The following is a 19,480-nucleotide window of genomic DNA, read 5'->3' as shown; positions in this document are numbered from 1 at the left end:
CTAAAAATTTATTGTAAGTATAAACTCAATTTAAAAAGTGAAATTAATTATACTGCATGAAGAAATTTCTCCAGAACGCGTCTCAAGCTTAGAGCAATCACTTTCAAGTCTGAAGTAGTTCTGCATAGCAGAAAGCTATTATTTTGACAATTTTTCTATCATTTTTTCTAACATTGTGTCTCCGTAGTCAAAATAGGACAAACTGAAAACTCATCACCGCACAGCTCCACAGGCTGCCTGGATCTGATGCGTTAACTTTGGACAAGGGTCTCTCCCAGGTCTTCCCTTATCTCGGTATGCTGTGAGGTACCAAGGCAGGGAAAACCACAGAGCAGACTGGCGCAGGGCTCCTGAAAAGTTTCTTGTGTCCAGGCTGCTCCCCAAAGCGTCTGCTCGCTTTATCTTCCCGGCAGCAGACCCGTTTCAGGGGATGACCGTGAGGAATCACACTCTGTTCAGGATGTCCAGGGCTGCGCTGCAGGCTGCCTGCAGGGGCCTCCCGAGGGGAGCTGCCGGCAGCGCAGACCCCACACCGAGCACCCCCGGAGGAGCAGCGGCACCCCAGCGCCCAGCCCGCCGCCTGCCCACCCCCGCTGCGGGCAGCCGCGGCAGCGACCCGCGGCCCGGGCTGCGGCTCTCCACCAGCGCGGCCTCCCAGCCCGACGGCGTTTTCTGTGAGCCGGTGGCCGAGCGACAGAGGCTGCACCCGCCTCACGCTGCCTCAGCCCTTCCTGCCCCCTCGGACATTTAAGGACCGATCCAGAAGGCACCGAGAAAGAGGGTCCCCGCCGCCCCCCCACGCCGCCGCTTTCCCGTCAGGAACGAGCCCCTCAGCGACAGAACCGCCCCTACAGCGGCCCGGGGGGAGCCCGGGGCCGACCCCCCCGGCGGAGACACCCCCAGCCCCACCTGCTGCCCGCCCGGCCCCGCTCGCCCTCGGGCGGCCCTTTCCCGCCTGCCAACGGCCCGCCTCGCGCTGGCGGCCCGGCGGCGGGAGGGGGGGAGGGGGAGGGCCGCCGGCGACCGCGCGAAGAAAAGGAGCGAAGCGGCCCCGCGCGGGCGGGAGCCCCGTCCCGCGCCCCGCTGCCGCGCGCCGCCTGCCCGCGCGCTGATTGGCCGGCCGCTCCGCCGGGGCTCCCCGGCGGGCCGCGCCTGATTGGCCGGATTGTAAAGCGATGTCTGAGGGCGCCTGGCGGGAGCGGCAGAGCCCCGCGCCCCCCGCCCGCCGGGCCGCCCGCCGCCGAGGTGAGGGCGCGGAGCCTCCCGCCGCCGCCGCAGGGGCCGGGGCGGCCGCCGCCGCCGCCGCCCTCCCCGGGAGCGTAGCCCCGAGCTGCTGCGCTCCCCTCGCGTCCCGCCGGGTACGGGAGCGCTGCCCCGGGGCGGGAGCGGCTCCTCTTAAGGGCCGAGCTAAAAGCGCCTTCTCGCTTTGCAGATGGAGGTGAGCGTCCTGGCGCTGCGGGACCTGGCGAGCGGCCGGCCGGGGCGGCGGGGCCGCGCGGAGGCGGCGGCGGCCCAGAAGGTGAGCGGGCGCGGCGGGGGGCGGGGGTCCCGGCTGTCCCCGGCGCCGCGAGGTCCCCTCACGCGTTACTCCGCCTCTCCCGGTGCGGAGCATCACGCCGGCCCCGGCGCAGCGCGAAGCTCCGGGGGTGGCGGCCGGGACTGCGGAGGGTTTGGCCAGCCCGCCGGCGGGAGAGGGTCGGTGCCGCGGCGCCCCAGCCCGGGGGGTTTGGAGGTGGGTCAGGCCAGGCGTGCGGCCCCGGATTTTGTCCCTCTCGCTCCCGATGGCAGTATTTGGGGTGCTGCCCATTGGACCACCGCATCTGGTCTGTCCTGCCATGTTGGTGTGCACAGCAGCATCTTGCCTATCGGCACTTGGAGCAAAGGGGTGTCCGGTGCTACCGTTAACATTGTCATGGACAACAATCCAGTAAAACAACTGTGAGTCATGCCACTGTTGTCAGTAAGCAAAGCGATTACACTCTGGCATTATTCCCAGGGAAAGTTTTTAGCTTTCACTTAATAAGTAAAGCTCACTAGGCTACCTGAAGCATCCCAGTGGCTACTGTTGGGTAAGGTGGAGGGGGCTTTTGTACAGATTCATCGTTGAAAAGCTAACCAACACCTGGCCAGACATGACACAGGAGTAGTATAGTCCTGTTATTTAGCAGCAGTTTGAGCGTGCTGATGCACGTGTCCGCTATGCATGCCTTCTGGCCTGTATCCATACAGCGGTGTTCCCAGGTCAAGAGGCTGAGCAGTCCCACTCAGCAAGAAACAAGCTCATCATTCCCCTCCCACTCCACCAGCCAGGAGACAGGATACCTAGCCTCAGGCACACCTTGCTCAGTAATGTCTCCTAAACTAGACCCGATTCATGACCTGCTGTCCATGCTCAATCTGAGTACTCCAAAGATCACATAGTTCTTGTCAGACTCGGCTCTTATTATCTCAGAGATTTGTTTCAGTTCATGCTTACTACTGAGTTCATTAAGCCAGCCTTTCCTGTCCTTTTGTATTTGTAAGCCAGCTCTGCTTGGATCAAGGTGAATCTCATACTTCTGCCAACTGCCCTTGTGGTTTTGTGGAATACAGCTAGGAGTTCACAGAGCATTGCAGCTACTGAGGAAAAAAAAAAAAAAAGAGGAGAGGGGGTAAAAGCATTTTTTACCTTAGTAGGCAATTATGACATTCAGGAAATAAAGATCTGAAAGGTTGATAGTAGACTTGTGCTTCTCATGTAGTGCCACTACTTTTTTTCATTGTGATATTTGTACAAACATGAAAATTTGAGGTAGTGGAACAGCAGGTTGCTTCAGCTGCCCTCACTGCAGTTCCATTAGCACCAGCCATAGTGAACAGGAACTTGAGGGGAAGGTAGACTTTCTCCGTTACCAATTAAGCGTTGATTCACTGCCAAATGTGAAATTGCAAGAATATATTGAGTGCCAACACTATGTGAACATATATTCCAAGAAGTACCATGGCCTTTAAATTGACCCCTATTTATCACAGTGTAGTAAGTTACAACTGGCTAACTGTTAATTGTAAAAGGAGATTATATTTATTACATCCTTTTGGGTAATTCGTAGGTGAATGTGTGCAGAAGTGTTCTTCATCAGTGCTCAGAGCACAATGCTTTTGATGTGCCAAATTCGTTTCCAGTTTGAAGGCTACAGAACTGCTCCTAGTAAAAGCCAGCTTCAGTTGTTACTAGAACTTCTTTCTGCTTTCTAGCTAGACTGTACCTGATAAGATGATATTTGGAATCACCTGTTTAAATATCTATATCAGCTAGTGATAGCTGAATTGCTCCAAATAAAAGGCAAAACTTAACTTGGGAAAGTTCTTACAGCAAACCAATAGTAACTTAACATTTTCTTTCAGGCTATATTCCATTTCAGAATTGGACTTCTTGCGGCACAAAATAAAATACATAATAATATCCAGCCTCAAAGTTGTCATGTTAGATTTTTAAAACTCATTTTGAGAAAAAATGAAGTGGTAATCTTAGTCTGAGCAAGAAGACTTGCTCAGTTTGAGACAACACCAAAAAAGCCACAGCTGGACCGAAGAACAAACAACTGAAAGCCTGATTTATAGTTTAAAAGCAGTTTGCTCTGGTTCCAAAGGCTTCACTCCCAATTCCAGCAAGTTATAAGCTCTGCTAGCTTTCTGATGATAATCTGTCTGCTTCGCTTTCTCTCTCTCACTTTACTCAAGGTGCAGACAATCATTTCAAGGGACTAAATCTAGAAACCACTGAGCAATATTAGCTAGAGTTCCAAAAAACACGGTGTCCTGTTTGTAGGGTATTAAGGAGAATTAAGTGATAGCTGGACTGTCTAAGAACAGAGCATTGATCTCCCTGGGCAAAAAGAAACAGTACAACTTTCTGCATGGGCGTTTCTGGAAGTCCTGCTCTGTGCCAGGTTTAGGCTACCTGGACCTCATTTTTTGATAATCCTGTAAAGAAAGCCAGTATGGCATCCTGTCTACTTCATTCCTTTAGTCTTCAGGAGCTATTTGCCCTAACAGGCTAGAGTGAAGTAGTGTCTCTTGTTGCTCAAAAACAGATCTCAGCTCAAGGATACCGTTGATGCTTTCTTCAGTCAGTCCTTTGAAATTAGTTGATATGTAGTGATAATTCTTGCAGTAAGAGGAAGGGGTAAAATTGGACCCAAAGATGAAATATGAAAAAAGTTTGATTGCAGCTAGAGACTGGAAGGAGTTGAGCTTCATTCAAAGAATGATAAAAATCAGCTGATGAATTAGACTTTTCCTTCTAGCAGCTCTCAGCTGTAGTCGAGGAATAGTTACGGAGATTTTCTTCAGCAGATAGCGCAGATGCAAAGCTTGCTTCACTTGCACATGAAGTTACATCCACTTTAGTTTGACATTTTATGACAGTCTGAGCTGCATACCCAGCATGGCTTTTCATTGGAGACCTTTCAAGCAGAACAACGTGTTTTCTTGCTAAGTGTAATGTGACCAATGCATTATTTCAGTTTCAGTCCAATTTGGTGATTTCTGTTTGGGGGGGCAATGCTGTCTTGTAATAACAGTCAGAGTTTAAAAGCCTGATGGGCCACAAGTTTGGTTGACTTCAGTTTCTGTAATTCAGGGCAGTATCTCATGTACACTGCCTCCAGTACTGTAGCACGCAGACTATTTTACCGCTTCCAACAAAGGCAGAAGAGCTGTGCTAAATATAGCTATGAGTGCCAAGGCATGAGTCACTACAATTACCTTTGTAAGAACAGTGAAATTGATTGTTGGACTGTTTTCTTTCCTGTTGTGTCTAAAGAAGTTTGTTTTTAATAGGAAAACATATTTGATCGATCCAGGATGGCCCCAAAGACTCCCATTAAGAATGAACCAGTTGATTTATCAAAGCAAAAAGGCTGCACCCCGGAAAGAAATCCAATTACACCCGTTAAGCTCGTTGACAGACCTCAGCCTGATCCCTGGACCCCCACTGCTAACCTGAAGATGCTTGTTAGTGCTGCTAGCCCTGACATGAGGGACAGGGAAAAGAAGAAAGAGCTCTTCAGACCCATAGAAAACAGTGAGCAGAGTGACACACCTGATTCGTTACAGGTGAGACTCAGAACACGATTACCTTATGTTCAGTTAGGACTCAGACCTTCCTTAAGTTGTGCCTCAGTTTTCTTCCAACTGGTCCTTTGCTCCCTATGGAAAATTGCAGAATTGTAAAACGTTCCCAAGGACGGTTGCCTATGCGGCACTGGCTGAGCAGTAGGACTTTCAAAGACTAAAAGTAACTGTCTTACTAGTAACTGGCCTGAGACCCCTCAAGAATCTGACTATTACTTAAAAGGACAGTGAAGGAAGTAGAGCTTAAATGTGTCATTTGCCCCAACTTAAGGACTTCTGATGCTATTTTCTGAACTGCATTAGAAAGAAAATTGCCAAATCATTTCTAAACAGACAGGCAGCATTTTCAAAAGCAATTTGACAATGGTGAGGGTGTATTCTTCAACATACATTTGAAATCTTATACCTTGTCCACAACAGCCCCACAGAGTAGTCAGTTAAAAACCTTTCTCCCCCTTTCCACCCCAGCCCCCAAACTAGTAGTCAGACAGCACGGTCAAGTGTTTGGAAGATTTTTGCTTGTCAAGAGTCAGGCAATGTGGGGGCTGATCCCTATCAAGTCCATCCATGGAGAGGATGACATTAGGTCGTAATAAGCATCATTACAGTTTTCTTCGTTCAGACTGTTTTTTTGTTCCAACCACTGCTTTCCTTCTGGATTATTTCTTGTAGAAAATCTTTACTTGGTGATTTCAGCGAGAGGAAGATAGTTCTGAGGTCCTCCTACTGAGAAGGATCATTTGATAGGTACAGATCACTCTACAAGTGTAGATTTTACAGCATCTACAGTGACAGTAGTCTGGAAAACTCTCCAGTTTAGATAGTCGTAAAGGAACAAACAGTTCTCTAAAGAGAATTCCTAATGTAGCTTCCAGTAAGTAAAAAACAGTCAATGTTAAAGGTTAGCTCGTTACCTCTCCAAGCCTGCTAAGATCATATAGCATTTTTGGGGTGGCTACTATAAAGGGTTCAAATATTTTCTAGTTAGTAAAACTTACACTTAATAATTTTCTCCACACCAAAAGTTAACTTACAAAAGATGTAAAAGTGTTACTGTAAGAATACTGCTATTTCCATACCATATAAAACTCAAAGAAGTCAATCAAAGCAACAGCCTACCACAATGTCACTTAGTCACAACCAGCAAAGGACAATTAAGATCTCATAAGCAAGGAAACTTGGGTTTCCACCACTCTGGCTTTTCTTTGCCAGAAGGCAAGGTTGTTTTTTTTTTTCTTTTTTTTGACAAGGAAGCAAAACCCCAAAGTTACCAGTGCAGAAAAGTCCTCCATCATTCTCATTTAAATAAATAAACATACCTCTTCATACATTCTTGCCATCACAGTTTTGTTGGTTTCCCTCCCCCCCGCCCCACCCCCCCAGGACAGAAAGACCATATTCAGGCCATCCTACAGAGTTCACTTAAGCTAACAGCTTGACTGAGTTTAAGGTTCAGAGACTGGGTGGTGCCTTTTATAGTCTCTTAGCATCATGCCCTCCCCAACCCCCGGTTTAGGCACTGTAAAGGGCAGTAAAATCTCTTGAAAGAGGAACTCTCTGATGGCTTGTACATCTTCTGGTTTATTAGATCCAGAGGTGTTTGAGGGAATATTCCTCCTCCTCTCAAAAAGAAATATTCCTTCCAAGCAGGATCTTACCATCTGCTAGTCTTGGGTGTTTGGTCTTACTGTTTTGTTTTCTTATGCATAACCATTATTTTATGATCTCGCAGATAAGAGTTTTTCTGTAGATATCTTGTGTGATGAATTAAAAAGAGCTTGCAAGCAAAAGTGTGTCACCCAAGTGCTCTGCGCTTGTAAGGAGTCCATGGTTTTTTCCTTATTAGAAAGTCTGAGCTTAAATATTGCTAACATCTGAAATATGCCTTGCTTGGCTACGCCTTGCTTCTGAAGTTCTGCACTAAAGAGTTAACATTTATTTTTTTAACAGTATGATATGGTAGACGACAGTACGGTTGATGAATTTGAAAAACAGAGGCCCAGCAGAAAACAGAAAAGCTTAGGACTCTTGTGCCAAAAGTTTCTAGCTCGCTATCCAAGTTATCCATTGTCAACAGAAAAAACTACTATTTCTTTGGATGAAGTGGCTTCAATTCTCGGTATGTATACCTTCAAAAATGGGGTAACTGATCACCTGGGGTAACCTGACAGGAGGGCCTTCAAAAGACCATCCTTCTTACAGAGTACATTCAAGGTCTGCCTTTCCCTGGGTCTGGATGCTCTTCTAATCATACTAATCAAGAGTTGGAAATGCCTAATATTCCTAAGTGTCTTTACTGCTTGATAACGCTACCATTTTGAAATCTGCTTTCTGACAGTACTTTTTACTAGACAGATCTATCCTCCAGCTGTTTACCAGCTCTTTTGCTTTCTTAAATTTTCAATTTGCTGAAGACTGAAGGAGTTACGAGTTACAAACCCCCTGAAGGAGGACTTAGGAACAACAAATTTTGTCAAAATAGAACATTTGGGGAAACAATTGCAAACTAGTAGATGCAGGAAAGCGGTTGGGTTTACTGCCTGACTTCAGTAACGTGCCTGACATTGTATCTTCCAAGGTCTTATGATTCACCAAGGTTCTCTTAGCTTTAAATATTGTCTTGTGAGGGGAGGTTACCAGGAGACCTGCAAGAGTAGAATGAGAAAATGTGTTGTATTGGGGTGGTAAGAGGGTATTGAGTAGCTCATTTGCTGGGTCTGCTGTTAGGTTTGGTCTTAGTTAAAAGATTAATGAAATATCTGAGAGAAGTAATAAAACTTGGGAGAGAGGCCTCAGCCAGGTCACACCAATAACAAAAAGATCCAGGTCCTTGGAGAGGTTGTCTTTTAGCTAGGAAGGGCTTTACAAAATTTGACTTAAACTAAATAAATATCATATCTACATTTAGAACTCAGGTATTTAACAGAAAAGAGGTAGCAAAAATGAAATGTGTCTGTTTTGGGAAGAAAGGGAACAGAAGAGTGATGTTCTCTGTGACTGATAAGAAAGTCCTTGAAATACTCATTTATTTGCCTTGGTAATGGGAAGTGGAAATAGGAGAGAATCCAGATGAAGTAAATAGTTAAATAAATTACTTTTTAAACGAATCGTTCTTTTAGATTTTGCAGTTACTCCTTTGTGTGTTTGCATGAGATGCTTGTGCTCCAACCTTGTACAGCTGAACATGAGTAGTGCTTTATTCTGTGTTGGGAGTGGTGTTACCTTGCTTTCCTAAATACTAGAAACTTTGTTTTAAAACTTACTGTTGGGGATTTTACCTCCCAGAAGGGGGTGTGTGTGTTCTTCTCCCTTTGGTTTTCACTTCCTTGCTTGCCTTTATCCACTTGCTTCAGGGACAACAAAATTATCCACTGCTGATGTTGCTGCTCTCTGTGTAACAAATGATGGCTGTAATACAGCTTTTGCTACAAATGTGTATTGCTTTGTCCACTGAAGACCTATGGAAAGACCACAAAGGGGGCTATGCTGCTGGTGCCTGACAGACACCAGGATATGTGTAGCACTCTTGTTTTTCCAGAGTGTGTTTCACTCCAAGATCTCCACACACTTAGAAATACTCATGAATTGTTTATCCTAATATCCATGTGAGGCTGTAAGTATTATCCATATTCTCCAGATGGGTAAACAGATGCATCAAGGCCTTGCCTTCTGCAGGGAAGTCTTTCAAAACCTTTCCTCTTGGCTAGCACTTGTTCTGCTCAGCTGATGTTAACCGTTATGGGATTTCTGGTATAGATGATGCCACCAGTGTATAGTGCACTGTGTTATATATAACGGCCACGCTTCAAACAGCGCTGGACACGAGTACTTGGGACAGTGAGCAGAGCCACCGGCCTGTTCATATTCAGTCCCCAGTCTTGCTCACGTCAGTCAGGCTGAACCCAAGTTGGACATATTTCATAGCTGTCCCGTTGGTGCAGACCCAGCCAGCACCGAGGACTTGTTTCTGCTGCATTTGGGAACAGTGGGTCTCATTCTCCACTGCTTTGCACCTTGTGAAGCCTTTGCTCCTTTGCTTGGTACGTGCTTAGCAAGTAATTGTGCCATTGGAAATGCAAGTGGAGGACCACACTCCCACTGGTTCCTGTAGGAGTCGGCTTTTATATCTACACTGTGTCAGTGCCAGGCTCAGACCCTTTCCTGCCCTCTGTTACACACAGGCTTGTGTACGGGTCTGTGTCTGAGCTCTGAAGCTCTCTGACAAGAAGAGCCAAAGTGCTCTGAAAAACCCAGGGCAGTCTGGATAGGTCTGAGTGAGTGGGGCTGGGCAGACTGCAATCAGTTCTTCTAAACACAGTGTAGATGCTTTAAGCTGAAGCCATGGCTGAGCTGGCAGTTAAAATAGACAAAGAACATCATAACATGGGGCTTGCCATACATAAGTCAGTTCTTAATTGTACAAATTTGGATGGGTCTAATGTAGTGTGTCCAGGTGAACAGTGAAAAATGTGTTGTGAACACTCAGTATTAGAGAACAGCCTGTTCTCTGTTCCACTTCTGCTGAAGAGCACATTAGAACTAGATGAGCATCTGTCTTTTTTATTTCCCCCTCGCTTAAAACAGGAGTTGAGCGGAGACGAATTTACGATATAGTGAACGTCCTGGAGTCATTGCACTTGGTTAGCCGTGTGGCCAAGAACCAGTACTGTTGGCATGGCCGGCACAACCTAAGTCAGACTCTGAAAACGCTTCAGGAAGCAGGAGAGCTGCAGTATGGAGAGCTAATGACCTTCTTCCAGCACAAGGAGCAGGACTTGGAGTACAAATTTGGAGAACGGAAAAAGGAAACTATTCCAGATTCTCAAGACAGACCATTACTGGACTTTTCAGAACCAGATTGCACCTCTGGTAAGATAACTAATGTGTGTAATGTGATACACAGACACAAGTCTTTTTCTCCCGTTTATTATGTGACTTTTTCCCTTGCTTTGCTTTTAAATTAAATAATAAAAAATTATTCTTTTCAAAAAGGTGCTGAATTGACTGCGGAGATGACAGAATTCTTCCTGTCCCTAGCATAGGTCTCAGGACGGATTTTTCCCTCTGTCCTACAGACTGGCAGGAGCTTCTGCCAGGCACTCCAGTTCTTCTTTCCCCATCCGTACCTGACAGTAAATGTTTTACCCTGACAGAAGGTGCCATCTTCCATTTGTCCACTGTTTGCATGCTTGCCCATATAATACATAGTGTTTTAAGTTACAAAGTCCATTGGAGTCACAAAATTATAGTGGTGCAAAACTGTGTAACGTAACATAGAATCTGCTTTGGAATCTGACTTTCTAAAAGCTATTTCTACAAGCTTTATTTTTTATTGCCTTTTGAAGAGAGGCTTCTGTCCGCATTACTCAGTTATTTGCTGCCTTTCAAAAGATTTCTGCTTCCCAACCAGGAAATACTTTACCCCTTTTGTGTGTGAAAAACCTACTTGCTAGTTTTCCGGCTGTGATGGATGACATATGCTAAGAGGCTTGGGTATTATTTGTAACACAGCATCTGCAAACAGCAGAAAGGACAAGTCGTTGCGGATTATGAGCCAAAAGTTTGTCATGCTGTTCCTTGTCTCCAAGACCAAGATAGTCACTCTGGACATCGCAGCGAAGATACTGATAGAAGAAACACAGGATACAGTGGACCACAGCAAATTTAAAAGTAAGCTGGCTGTTGAGAGATGAATCAATCGGTCAGTGAGTAAAGAAAACAGGGGCATGATTGGACTGACACCAGTAGGTAACAGCAAGAGCAGGTCAGGAATCTTTTGCTGAAGTTTGGTTTGGTTTTTTTTTAATTGCAAATGCCAGTTTGTGAAAACAGAGCTAGGGGTGTGGAAGAGTCAGTTTGACAATTATCTCCAAGTTTTAGCTTCAGAATGAAGAAAAACTTTTTTTTTTTGTTTGAACTTTTTTTCATACTTTAACCCTGTTTCTTGTACTGTTCTGAATGACGTTTCAGAACTTATTGAAATGAAACATGTTGTTTAATTTAATGGAATTCATTTTCTTCTCTGCAGAAATGTGTTACTTCTCCTTTTCACCCCAGAAATCTTTCACAGCTGGATGGCACAGTTTGCTTTCCAGTTAGTGGGGATTAGTACTTAGATCCCTTGGACAACATGGAAAAACTCAGCATTGGTAAATAATTCTTCTAAAATAAAGACTTTTATTTTAAGTCTTTAAAGTACTTTTAAAATAAAGTACTTGCACTTCAGTCTTAAAATTCTACCCCAAATACCGGGAGGGATGTGAGAAGCTTAGCTGGACAACCTGTGGGTATCATACTCACCTCAAACATGTTATTTATTGGAGTCACAGAGATTTTTCTAGAAGTGTTATATTTTTAAGATGATAAATATGTGTCCTCTTGTGATCATCTGTGCACTCATGTGCCTCTTGCCGCCACATGCTTGTCTTTACTCCACGTGGAGGTAGCTGCCTCTTCTGGGCAAGCTGATGATGTAATCACTCCCTAACCCATTTCGATCAAAGTGAGGTAGGTGAGCTTAAACCTGAGCAGCTAAGATGGATGAGCAGCTAAGATATGAAGAAGCAGTGACAAGCAGGTGGAAGCTGGCGTGGCAGGCTTCATAGAAGGTGGCTTAAGTCCATCCCAATTTGATTTTACCCACCTAGTCTATGAAAGCTGTGGTGATATTCTGGAATGAAATTACTGTGTAAATATGTACTGTATGCATCGTAAACGTGATTGTCTTGACTATTTCTGCCCTTTCTTGTTAGCAAAGGTACGAAGACTGTATGATATCGCCAATGTCCTCACCAGCCTAGGCTTGATCAAGAAAGTTCATGTCACAGAGGAACGAGGACGCAAACCAGCCTTCAAGTGGATTGGGCCTGTGGAATTCCCTGGAAAGACCGGTAACTTGTGTAGCTCGCATCTCCTTTCTTTTTGTTTTGACAATCCTTCCCAAGTGGTAATAGGTTGTTTTCTGTGTGTAAAGAATGGCTCGGCATTCATTGTCCACCCTGTGGTTATTAACTGCTGGCCAGCCCAACATTTGCCGTTGTTAGACTTTATGCTCAAAGGCTGGAGCTGTGGAGGGATGTTGAAGGATACTGTCTTGCTGGTATTTTTACACCGACTTACATAACTGTATGAATAACTGTATAAATTGTAGAGCAATGGCAGATAATCCCTGTATCTCCAAATCTGGGTCCACAGCTTTTCTGGGTTGCAGAATCTCAGTAGTTCTGTCATAACTAGGCAGTGAATTATTGTCTTTGTAAGGGGACTTTTCAAGGTAGAGCAGGGCTGTTTCTTGCACATGTCCCCTTGAACAAAAGGTTTGTCTGCAAAGAAGGAGGCGGTGGGCCAGAGCATCTCTGTAAGCTGCTGATTCTCGGCCAGAAGCCAGAGCAAAGGAAAGAACTTTGCTAATGTATTTGGGTCAGGCCAGTGCCAGGACCAAGTAAAAGTGAAGGATAGTGTTAATGCCATCTTAGTACCCTTTCTCCTCCTGGGTGCGCATACTAGAGTGTAACTGCTGCTGCAACTGCCATGGAATGAAAAGGAGGGAAGCCCTTATCTTGTCTATCGGTGCTTACCGAGCTTAGGTCTGCTTCAGTGTTGTGGGATTTGGGATGGTATAGGGGTTGCCTCTTCTCTCATGGCCAAGTTCAGTAATGTGGCAGAAGCCTAAATGATGAGCTGTGTTCCCTGAAGGACTGTTGTACAAAATTATGTTCCTACAGATGAGCCGAGAGGGCATAGCCCGACATCTGATCCTCTGCCAGGGACGCAGAGTGGAGCCTGTGCCCCGTATCAGATCTGTGCTACTGGGAAGCAAAGGTTTACACGTCACACTTCATTTAACGGCACACAGCCTTGTGAAGGGACCAGAAGGAAGGTCAGTTCTGAGCCCAACAGCCCACATCAAGAGAGGCAAGGTAACTACTAAGGAAGCGTGTTCTTTTGTGTCCCGTTGGATCTGCCCAAATGTGGGCCCACTAATTTAAGGCACTTTATTGGGTGAATCAGCCTAATTAAATATGTGAATTACCCTTGGGAGGTGCCTATATTTCTACTGTCCATGTGATGAGACTTCTGTTTTGGACCCTCCAGTCAAGTGCCTAAAGTTAGATGAGATGAATCTGGGCCATACTGCCATGAATCTGCAGTTTGTTTTCTGGTAAATGTTTCTGTTCTCCACTAACTGCAACTATACTACAGTTTCTTCTGTTAAAATTTGGTATAGGTAAAGAAAGATTCTTTAGCCACAAAAGATTGCTTTATTTTATGGTTCCTAATATAGTGGAGTTTACTGTAACATTCTAATGGATAGCTGTTAAAACAGATAAAGCATTTACAGGGCTTTTCACAGTTCCCTGTTATAGGAAATGATGATGTCAAGCACCTCGCCGGTGGGACTGCGAGTTCTGAGTGTCTTGCAGGTTCTGGCTCTAGGTGATTAGTGAATGTTATAAAAATGTGTCAGGATAGAAAAATTATATCAATTATTTTCTATGGCCAGTATCAAAATATGCTTGGTAAACTTACCTGTTGTTAATTGAATGCTCCTTTGTTCTTTCAGCCTGTGTTGTGAATTCAGATGAATATTGCTCCAAAATGATAAATCTAGCAGCTGTCTGCAGGCAGAAAATAGAGGAAGATACTAGGTAGGTTGGTCTTAGCTCCTGTCCAGTTTCAGCTTCGTGCTTGTCATGTTTAGTTCAAGGCTAGATTTCATTGATGGGACTGAGAGAGAAAATTGCCAGAGAGTCTTGTTATTACTATTTTAATGCTGATAGGTTTCAGTGTGGCTTTTTTTTTTTTTTCATGGCCAATTTATACCCAGTTGTACTTGTACCACTGTTGTCTGTTAGCTTCAGTAGTTCTTCATCTCATGGGTGTTTATATAGGTCATCCCTGCCTCCTTTGACCTGTTGTCTAGGTAGGCTGAGCAAATCATGATTCCATGGAAGAGCCTCTCTGTCACATCAGTGGGTCTTCTCTACACCTATCCTAATTTGAATTCATTTGTGAATGACTCTAGTCAGGTGCAACTGAAAGCATTATTATTCTGCCAAAAACCCGATAAGTCTGCTTCTGTGTAATTAGAAATAATAAAAAGTGAGCCTCCTTGTACACTGTGTAAAAGTAGTGATTTGGGGGGGAACTTTTCCACATTTATGTCCAACAATGTACCTGTTTGCTTTTAAGGATAAAATAGGGGTTTAATTTTGGACTAAATGTTTTTCCTCTTTTCATTACTTTTTTTTTTTAGGAATAAAGCTTGTGCCACAGAAACGATATTAAATTCAGCAAGGAACCCAAGCATAACCTCACCTCTCTCCCTTCTTCCAGTTCCTGGGGACTCTGATTTTTGTGTTAACCCTTTGCCTCAGGCAGTTTTCCCTGTGGTTCAGACAGATGTGCCAAGCCTCTCGCTGCCAAATGGCATCAGCGGCCAAGCTCTACATCCTTCCATTCCAGCAGCCTCCAAAACAGAAAACGGAAAACCTGCCCTGCTCCCCAACCAACCCTTCCTGTGCTTCCCCTCTTCATCCCTTTTTATGTTGTGTGGCGGTCTTCAGGAAAATAACTTGAGGGAGACCCTGCCCACCACAGGAGACGTGGGAAACAGGAGGGCAGAAGCTCAGGCCACTGTACCTCCAGCTGCCTGCCAAAAACGCAGCTCCCACAAGTGCGCGTCACCCTCTGCACCTGTGGATGATGAAGAGCCAGCTGCTAAAAAGCAGACCATGGAACAGAGTGATGTGCCCCTCTCACTTGTAGTACCCAAGGTAAAGAAGTGAATTTCATTGTCACTTAGGCTTCCTGTTAGTGAGGAAAGACTTTTGCCCAAGACTGTTTTCAGAAGTGAAAATTCACTACACCACACTTGTTACAGATACAAAGGCTACCTCCCACATGTTAATAAAATTGTAAGGGTGCTGTGCCAGGAAGTATAGGCATTAACTGGGAGATGTTTTCACACTACCAGGGGAAAATGGACTGTGATTGCTTTGCATAGTGAAGTGATGGTCAGCTGTTCTTTGTAATCAGTGTCCTGATCATTGTCTTCAACAAAACAGCCTGCCAGAGGGGAAGAAATCAATGTCATTGTTACTCCTCATCTTCTCCTGTTAGCTTGGGCTTTCCCAGCAGCAGCTTACTCCACTGAGCTACAGCAAATGTGGATTGTACTTTCCCCCTACTCTCCAGCCTGAGTCCCTCTCTCTCATGCCCAATGTTGCCCACAGCAGGCTGGTGAGAGAGGAGATGATGGTGAAGGTGAAGTGCATCTATCTCACAGTTTTCTTAACTACTGAAAATGGGGATCAGGCTCAAGGTCGTTATCAGTGTTTGAATATAAGCCATTTGAAACAGGTGGTTTTTGTTATCAATAAAGAGAAATGAATCCCTAAGCTCAGGTATTTCTTATCTAGTGTCTCCAAGTACTGAAAGTGAACTACAGCACAGGGCTTAGGCATCACTAATATTGCTCTTCAAACCCTCAAACAAAATTTTTAACTTGATGACATGCTAATGAGTTTTGTGCTGCCCATTTGCACAGGAGCACATTTTACTCTGTAGCTGAGGAAAGCGCATGAGAGACATTGTACTGTGTTATTTCAGTTTGGACTCGTCATTTCCTCTTCTGTTTTTGCTTAGAAGCCTTTTGAGTCACTCAAGGCAGAATCTACCGCAGGAAGTGGCTGTACATCTGCTGAACATCTAGAAGCTTTTCATCTTGACCTCGCAAGTCCTGCTGCTCCAGAGGCTGCAGACAAGGAGTCTACTAAGCCTTTAGAGTCTCAGGAGCAAGAAAAATGGTCTCAGAATAAAGACCCTGATGAACCCTCTCCAGGAAAAGAGCACATCTCTAAAGAAAATGCCAATCAACCTTTCCTACCACAGTATCTTTATGTTCAGCCTACTGCTGGTAAGGACAGCCATGAGATCTAGAGGCACTCAAACTTCTGCATCTGTTCACTGAGCTGTTCAAATAGGGAGACCTACAGATAGGTGAATAAGTCTGTATTTCGCACAAAAAGCAGTTCTCTGTAGTAGTTTAATAGCTCTGAATTCTCTTGACTCCAGATGAACTGTTGCTTCTGTGAAAATACAGGCATTCTTCTGAGGTACCCAAACATTAACAGAGATGAATAATGTGGGGTTTGCATGCTTGAATTATGTGCCACAAAAAAGAGACCTATCCAGCATTCAAAACTCGGAGGAGCTGGAAGTCTAGGTTTGGCAGTAAGGCGGCCAGAATAGTGCAACAGCATCCCCCTGAGTGGGTGAATTTAGTCATCTACAAACTTTGTACTGTCTTGTCATGTGCATCATCGGGATAACCTCACAAAAACAGGCACTGGGAGCGTAGCCAGGCCTGCTCATAGGACACAGTAGGGATGGGGAGGAAGTAGCTGAAAATACTACAGAGCATTTCGTGTCCACCATTTTCCATGCCTGTGTTTATGTGGAGCGGAAGAGTGTTTTGTGGGAACAGGATACGTGTGGCAGATTTCCGTGACTACTGCTTTAGTATTTGATTCAGTTGTGGCACAGAGTGGGGTCTATGGGATTTCACTTATAGGATGGAGACGCTCAGTTTGAAAGTGTTGATCCTGTTGTTTTGCAAGGTCAGACAAACTGGGAACTGGAGCAGCTTCTGTTTCAAAACAGTATTTCAGCCATTCTCAGGAAAATTAGTGCCTTTGGGGTGTATCTTTGTGGGTGTGTTCTTTTTTTTTTTTTCCTTATAAAAAGCAATGCATATGTTTTCATATAGCAGAGGATATGATTCCTGTTAGTGAAAAAAGAGTTTGTTTAGCCAAGATGTTGCTTGTAACTGAAGTTAGAAGCAGAAAACAGCAAGGTGTGTAGTTGGTACTTAATATGAACAAAGTAAATGGATGCAAATATAGTGAACAGGCAGTAGAGGGGGAGATGGAGGTAGGTAAGGAAAGGGAGCTTGAGAGAAGAGTCACAGGTTTGTGACAGTTTTCTTCCTTCTTTTTTCTTCTTTTTATCACAGTTTTTTTCCTGGGCAGCCTGTCTCTTTCTTTGTTGTCATCCCTCTTTCCTGTTCTAGATGAAGTTGTTATAGCTTAATTCCAATTTGTCAACTGTATTAATGCCTTGCTTTTTCTCTCTTTGGTTTAGGATTAAGCAGTTTTAATTTCCTCTTCTCTGCAAACCAAGCCCCTGGTGCTATCAGCCTGGCTGCGAGCCAGTTACCTTCTCTGAGCCTCCCCTGTGTCGTGGTGCCATCAGCAGCCTTGGCTTCCTTCCCTCTCGTCTGTTCTCCCACAATCACCAGTCCTCTTTCCCCGGTTCCCGACGGCTCCTTCTCAGCTGCTGCCTCCATGAATTTCAGTATGTCTGGCCTGGCATCAACAACGCCTGTTTTCATAGGCACCACGGCAGTGGTAACCCCCAAGGTCTCACCCGCGCCTTCGGTGGATCCCCAGCAACCAGCTCACCCCCCTCTGCACCTGAGTCCCGTGCTTGCGAGGTCTCGCGGTGCTGTTAAACGGGACTCCCCCGTGTGTATGGGGCATTCGGTCACCCTTCTGAAGCTGCAGCAGGTAAGAGTGAAAGGCGGTTGGGTGATGAAACAGCGGTGCCAGGTCACTGGGACTGAAGGCAGCTTGCGCTGCGGGCTGGTGCCAGTGTGTCAGAGTGGTAAGTTGGCACGCTGGGAGCTGGTGTCTTCCACTTAGTTTGCGTGTCCGTCTCTAGTGGTGGCAACGCTTGGGACAGTGTTAAAGACATAGCCCAGCATTGCACGTCTAGCCCTGAATGGTGGACTGGTGAGTTTTAGAAATTTTACAGGAATTTTAAAATCATAAAAATCTTAACCTTTAAAAATCTTACAGGAATAGAGGAAAAAAATAAGTTAGAGGGGTTTTTCCCCCCAGAAATCCGAGTCAGTATTTTTTCCTCATTTGACACTATCATTGTGTGTTATGCAATGGCTACAGAAACACGTTAGGTGGACAGGGGGATTGTTCGTCATAATTCAGGAGTCAGCTGGCTGCCACACTTCTCAGGTAGTAGTGTCCTGGGTTACCTCCTCACACCCACTCTGATCTCTCTTCACTAAATAATGGAAACATAATAGCAGCATCAGAACTGGGGGAAAACAACGATTCTTGTGGGTTTTGTTGATCTTTTTTATACAGATATTTTTAAAAAATTATCATAGAAGCAGACTTTTCAAGTAAAAAAATGAGAAATTCAAAAGTGAAGAAGGACTCATTTACCTGAAATACAATGAGCGATGTAAAACAGTCATGTCACACTGTGTTACCTGGGTCTTTACAACTATTAGCAGTGACATTTTGGCACTACTTTAGCTTACGTTCTTAAAGCTGTGATTTGTTTTCCTATTGTCTAATGCAGTGACAAATAGATTGAACTTTTGGAAGCTTTATGAATGTTACTTTATGTTTATCTTGTTCGAGCTTTAGAGAAAGGCTGTAATAGAGGCTGGTTGGCAGCCAATCTGATTACAGATACTAGCATTAGAGGTGACAGTAGAGTGGCACTTAAAACAGAAGTGGCCAGGGTTTAGGAGACTAATTTTAGATCTCTTTTTTTAGATGCTAACAAATAACAAAACCGCGTAAAACATCAAGGAAGGGAAAGAGCCATTTAAGCTAACGGACAAGATTGGCGTAAGAATGAATGAGTATGAACTAGTCATGAATACATTTAAGTTGGAGATGAGATAGAGGCTTTCAGCTTCCAGCAATGATGTGCTGGCAGACAGTTCCAGAACAAAAAGCAGGGGCAAAGCCCGTAGCTTTTCATGTGGAGCTTCTGAAAGGCTGTGTGACGTGGTTCCCTATAGTAGCAGGGTACAGGGCTTAATGTCTACAAGCTGTCTTCTGTTTGTGTGCTTGCATGTAGGCTTTGAGAAAGCCCTGCTGAATCACTTTGGTTTTGTTTCACAAATAGCCTTCATCAACTCCCCTCACTCCCAAGAGCATTCGTCCTGCACGTCATGAGGCATTTTTCAAAACTCCCGGAAGTCTTGGAGACCCTGTTGCATGGAAGAAAAATGAAGGCAACCAGAACAGAAATGCCAGCTCTGTGCAGAGGAGACTGGAAATCTCTAGTACCAGCCCTGACTAACTCCACTTATTGCAAAGGGTGGGCAGATTGTCCTAGGACCCTGTATCGATTACAAGAGAACAAGCTCTTATCTGGCAAGAAGAGCGTGTTAAAATATCATCCCTTTTGGCATGCTTCCCTGCTATCTATTCACCCACCAGTTCTGTTAACCACCTTCTTCATGAATCATTCTTGGTACTGAAAACCTTTTACTGAATTGTTCCTTCAGTACTGATTTGAATTCAGATGCTGTGCTTCACACAGC

General features: G+C 44.9%; 1 protein-coding gene across 1 annotated transcript; it reads left to right on the top strand.

The window, feature by feature from the left end:
- Positions 1-1,432: 1,432 nt before the first annotated feature.
- On the top strand, positions 1,433-19,236 carry E2F7 (E2F transcription factor 7). Its single transcript, XM_076328665.1, has 12 exons — positions 1,433-1,519; positions 4,822-5,097; positions 7,066-7,234; positions 9,700-9,984; positions 10,627-10,785; positions 11,868-12,005; positions 12,840-13,034; positions 13,679-13,763; positions 14,372-14,891; positions 15,763-16,033; positions 17,260-17,684; positions 19,060-19,236. Exons 1-12 carry the CDS (start codon positions 1,433-1,435, stop codon positions 19,234-19,236), a joined length of 2,787 nt encoding a protein of 928 aa, XP_076184780.1.
- Positions 19,237-19,480: the final 244 nt, after the last annotated feature.

This window comes from Aptenodytes patagonicus, chromosome 1, assembly GCF_965638725.1.
Source record: "Aptenodytes patagonicus chromosome 1, bAptPat1.pri.cur, whole genome shotgun sequence".
Classification (NCBI taxonomy): Eukaryota; Metazoa; Chordata; class Aves; order Sphenisciformes; family Spheniscidae; genus Aptenodytes; species Aptenodytes patagonicus.
The sequence above is the reverse complement of the archived record's forward strand: the minus strand, read 5'-3'. Positions and strand labels throughout refer to the sequence as shown.

Excerpts from the sequence above, each read along its gene's own strand:
- E2F7 (XM_076328665.1), top strand. The coding sequence starts at position 1,433 with ATGGAGGTGAGCGTCCTGGCGCTGCGGGACCTGGCGAGCGGCCGGCCG. Across the intron at positions 7,235-9,699 it reads TGAAGTGGCTTCAATTCTCG|GAGTTGAGCGGAGACGAATT; the intron begins GTATGTATACCT and ends CGCTTAAAACAG. Across the intron at positions 16,034-17,259 it reads TTATGTTCAGCCTACTGCTG|GATTAAGCAGTTTTAATTTC; the intron begins GTAAGGACAGCC and ends TCTTTGGTTTAG.